This window comes from Ipomoea triloba, chromosome 16 (assembly GCF_003576645.1).
Source record: "Ipomoea triloba cultivar NCNSP0323 chromosome 16, ASM357664v1".
NCBI classification, from domain to species: domain Eukaryota; kingdom Viridiplantae; phylum Streptophyta; class Magnoliopsida; order Solanales; family Convolvulaceae; genus Ipomoea; species Ipomoea triloba.
Genome location: NC_044931.1, coordinates 554,316 through 559,197, shown reverse-complemented (window position 1 = coordinate 559,197; position 4,882 = coordinate 554,316). Strand labels below are relative to the sequence as shown.

General features: G+C 36.1%; 1 protein-coding gene across 1 annotated transcript in view; it reads right to left on the bottom strand.

Moving 5' to 3' along the window:
- Positions 1–2,746, bottom strand: part of LOC116007910 (alcohol dehydrogenase-like 1) — a 121,635-nt gene extending 118,889 nt beyond the window's left edge. Inside the window, exon 1 of the mRNA XM_031248569.1 lies at positions 2,204–2,746. Within this exon, the coding sequence (XP_031104429.1) occupies positions 2,204–2,746 (543 nt within the window). The remainder of the gene's footprint in view (positions 1–2,203) is intronic.
- Between the last annotated feature and the right edge of the window lie 2,136 nt (positions 2,747–4,882).

Sequence of the window (4,882 nt, the reverse complement as noted above, 5' to 3'; positions counted from 1 at the left end):
AGTGATGCGAATATGATCATTTAATGGTGTTGATGATGGTGGAAGTTGTTGAAGACTATCATGACTAAAGAATAACTATCTGTTATTAGTTAATGATAGATTACAAGGTTAGTAGTTACTAATGAGTATACTTAATGTTTAAGAGTGAGTAAGGTTAATTGTTGGATTATGGGGTACTAAATATTGATTATGGATTGTGATGGATTATTATGAGGTGGTTGTTGATGATGCTTGAATATTATACATGGGTCATGAACTAATGAGGAATGGATTATGATTTAATGGAACTTGATTATGAATTGAAAAAGATTAAAAGGTGATTACTAGCTAATGAGGGTGATTAATTGAATAATGGATACTTGATAATAGTTATGGACTAATGATAAAGCTTAATAGTGATTAAAAGTCATTTATGGAATTTATTATTAATGATGAAGGTTATGGACTATGGATAGAATTAATGACTTAAATAAAATTTATTAAAGTTAGTAATGATTTTTGGGTAGTTATGGGTTATTATTGGAGGTACGAGGATCATTGTTGACGGTGGAGAAAGGTGTTGGAATTCTTGTTAATAAAATATGAAGATGATTGGACTAATGGAGTATTGATGGGTTAAGATAATGGTTGTGAGAAATGAGGGAATGGATTACCATAGCTATTAATATTAATATTAATAGTTAATGAGTAAAGGAGGTTGTAATGATTCTCAGGTTCCCCGTTAAAGTGGCTTGTTTAGGATATGAGCCTAGGATCGGGTGGTTGCCTTTTGGAGCTTAGTTGAGGTAAGTTTCTATGTCCTTCAAAACTACTTTGCCCTATCAAATGTGCTCTTTACCTTATTTGTGTCCTTAAACTATTTTAAAAATGCTTTTTGGTTCAAAGTATGATATGAAAATTGTACTATTTTTGGAGGTTTATCCCTTTCTGTGTGGCTTGTGATGTGAATTTTGATGTGGGCTAAGGCCCTATATTGGAATTAAACCCGGTAAAAATAATCCTGGGTTAGTATTTGAGGGGTAACCTGGTAGAAATAATCTTGGGTTACTAGGACTGGTTTACTACCCACTGGGCTTGGAATCCCAGTTAGGGGGTGTGCACACTTAAGGTAGTGGTCCTGTTTCCACATGTGGTAAAGTGGGGGTTGTGTGAGGTGTTTAGTAGAGGGTTGCTGTTCACTTAGGGCTTCACTAAGATGATGTCCCTGCCCCACTATTGTGATATTGAGATGGATTACGATTGGGATACCTCCCCTTATGCATTCTTTCGCTATATTGATATTTGAGAATGACTTGAGAATATCTATATCTTGAGATGAGTACTTGTTGAGCAAACTATATGTTGTTATGAATTCCTCCATATACTTACCCATTATATGTTTTGCGAATATTTATATGTGATGAGCTATATATTCCTCCATACTTGACTTATATAACTATCTATAATTATTAATTGGAGGTTATGCTTTGAAATGGTTGTTGGTTGAGAATTGCTATAAAGACTATTCATACTTTGAGAATTGAGGATCCTCCTTACTTATGAAACTTTGAGAGTGAGTAGTGATGGTTTGTAAAATTTCTATGTTACTTTAAACGTATTTAATATTATACTATTTTAGGGAAGTATATATGTTACTTCTCTCTGGTGTGAGTTAAATCTTTCAAGAACTACCATTTATAATGGAAAAATCCTTTTGGAAACACTCTTTTTAAGCCCTTGGCTAAATGGTTTATGGAGTATGGTCTACTTAAGTATAAAAATCTATTTTTAAAGTATATCTATTTTCCAAACTATTAATGTATTATTTTACATGGCGGAATAGAGCTTACTTAGCATTTTATGCTAATTCTATTTGTTGTGTTTTTCAAACCTTCTTGTTTTCAGGACTGGGTGTAAAGCGATTCGTTCTGAGAGCGCGACATAGAATTAGTACTCTTGAAGAAATTCTTGGCATAATGGTTTAGCTTGTTTCCAATACGTTGTATTATTATGGTTTTGTAATTTGGATAGAGAATTGTTGTATTATGGATTGTAGTTAGAAATCTTTGCAGCCTGTGCGTTTGGGTTTAGTGAGTTGGCCCGAGCGTGGCGTGACACCCCATGGTTTAGAGTTTAATTTCACTTCCGCATTTATTTTTAGAATCGTTAGCAAGAAATGTTGTTTAATTATATTTAAACATGTATTAGAAAATGAGGGTGTTACACCGTCTTCCATCATCTCCTCCACACACTTACTCATCTCATCTCCCCACTCAATTTGACTAGAAGAATCACCCTCATCCTCACATGAGTAAAATGAAGCATCATCCCCCTCACTCATCAATTTGTTATGTAACAAGTTTAAGGATTCACCTCCCCAAAAATTGAAACAAACATATTCATTATCGATCAAAAGAGAATCCTCATGATCATCAATCAATATGTCGCAAGTTTCCACGGAATCATCCTCCCGAAAATAAAAACAAGTATTACTTTGTTTATTGAGAATATCATCATAGACCATATGGGAGTCACCCAGAAAAGTGGCAAAAGTAATATTATCAAGAGATTCAACATGTATATTATCAAGATTAGTGTCACAAGTAGGTTTAAGAATTGTACCGTTTGGGTATTCATCCTCCCACACCACCTCAATGTCATCCTCGCTTTCGCTTTCAATCTTCTCCCTTTGTTGGTTTTCCAACTCGAAGAGTGGAACTTCTTCAAGCACCGGGGTGTCATCTAGCATCGGGGTCTTCATTCCCATGATTTCCTTTCTCGGCCTCTATTCTTCACCCTTACCAATGTCACAATCCACCACACCCTCCTCAAATGACGGGGAATCTTCCATAAATGGGATGTTAGCTCTTGATGAAATCTTCTTAAAGATCTCCTCCATCATAGACAACACCTGGGTTTCAACTTTTTTCAATGGTAAGCCTTCCTCTCGGAGGGTAGCAAGATATTCCTTCATTTCTCTCTTGGTCGTGTCATCCTTGGCCAACTTGATGAATGTTTCCATTTTCTCTCTTAAGATCTCAATCTCGTCCTTGGCCGGTGGAAGGTAATCACAAGGTGGTCTTTTCACAAGGATTGGAGGTATTAGAATAGGGAATGTGAGGTGGTGTTTCATAGAAGTGTGTAGCATTATGTAACCCCTCACCTATTCCGATAATTTTTGAGTTCGAGGAATAAATATTTTTATTTTAAGCTATAATATTTATGAAATGAACCTTGGTACTTTCAGAAAATATTTTTTTCTTAAAATAGTTATTAATAAGTTACGATCTACGTACCAGGCACGAACCGTGAAAATTTTAGGGACACATATTTGGTTCGAATTTCCATAAGAAATGGATTATATTGCATAATGTGATTAATTATGAACATTCTACTTAGTTAAGATTGATACTAGATGAGTTATAAGGATGGAACTTGTTACGAGCCTGCGAACCGCTAAATTTCGCGATGTGCTGAAAAATTCGTAATTTGGGTGATTAATATCGGGATTAATTTTAGAATAATTTTGGTATTAAGAATTTCCCGAATTAAGCTATTTTCCACCAAGAATTTATCTGATTTAATCCCTAACTGTCTAGAAAATCCATTCTTCAAAAATATCATAAATTAAAATAATGATTTCTTTTGGATAAGATTATGTTAACTTAGCCTCCAAGATTTTGTGAGTCTTCCCCCCTTGGCCGAAAATTATAAGGAGAGGAGAGAGAGTGTTTCTTCATCCCCATTGTTGATCTTCAAAGGAAACTCCATAGCCTAAAATCTTCAAGCTCTTTAACACCAAGTAAGTTATTTGGTTTAGTGAGTTAGAACTCTTTCTAAGATTTAATCATAAATTAAGAACTCTTGAGAATGTTATTATTATGATGAAATTGTTTAGGACCTTCGGTGGATTTTTGGGAATAAGGAACTTCAACGCTTGTTTCGGTTCTAAAGCTTCTAAAAAGGTAAGGAAATTCCTTAAGTTGGCTAGTCACTTGAAAATGGACAATTGTATAGGTATATGTATTATGGAGTTAGGAATTTAATATGAAAACTATGTGATTAAGTTTCAACTTCTTAGTTAATTTCTATGTAAAAATATGTGGTTGAGCTTTATATTACTCTTGATATGCATGACTTTAACGTATGCATGCACGTATATACTATAATTACGTCCATATAATTTATGTCAAGGAAAAATGTTAACAAAATAGGTGTTTTTACACTACTTTGCTGTTCAGAAAGCTACTGCCGTGTGAGTGGACGCCCCAGTGGACGCGCGTCCACCGTGCGTCCACTAGTGTCCAGTTTTTCGAAGACACGCCGTAAGTGTGGACGCCCCAGTGGACGCGCGTCCACCGTGCGTCCACTGACGTCCAGTGATTTTCGGAAAATAAGAGAAGAAGCCGTAGGTGTGGACGCCAAGGTGGACGCGCGTCCACCATGCGTCCACAGGCGTCCAGAATGTTCTGTCCAGATTTTAATTTTCAGAAAATTTGGGTATGATTTCAAACTATGTTTAAATTGTTTTCCACGGTATTATTGTTGGTTAAATGTTTAAGTATGCTTGTGTCATAATACTCGAAGGCCTATGGGCAAATCAGCTTGATTTTGAATGAAATAAATGTTTTGAGATGTGGGAAGAAAATACTAATTATGTACAGGAAAGAAAGAATGTTTTGAAAATCTTAGTTTCTGGATATGTTGCAGAGATTTTGAGAAAGGGACCTACGGGAGGGCTTAATTGCCATGGCCCGGGGTTGGAACAAGGTGGGGACCTACGGGAGGGCTTAAATGCCATGGCCTGGGGTTGGAATAAGGTTGGACCTACGGGAGGGCTGGAGTGCCATGGCCCGAGGTTGGGATAAGGAGACCTATGGGAAGGTTGGAGAATGCCATAGCC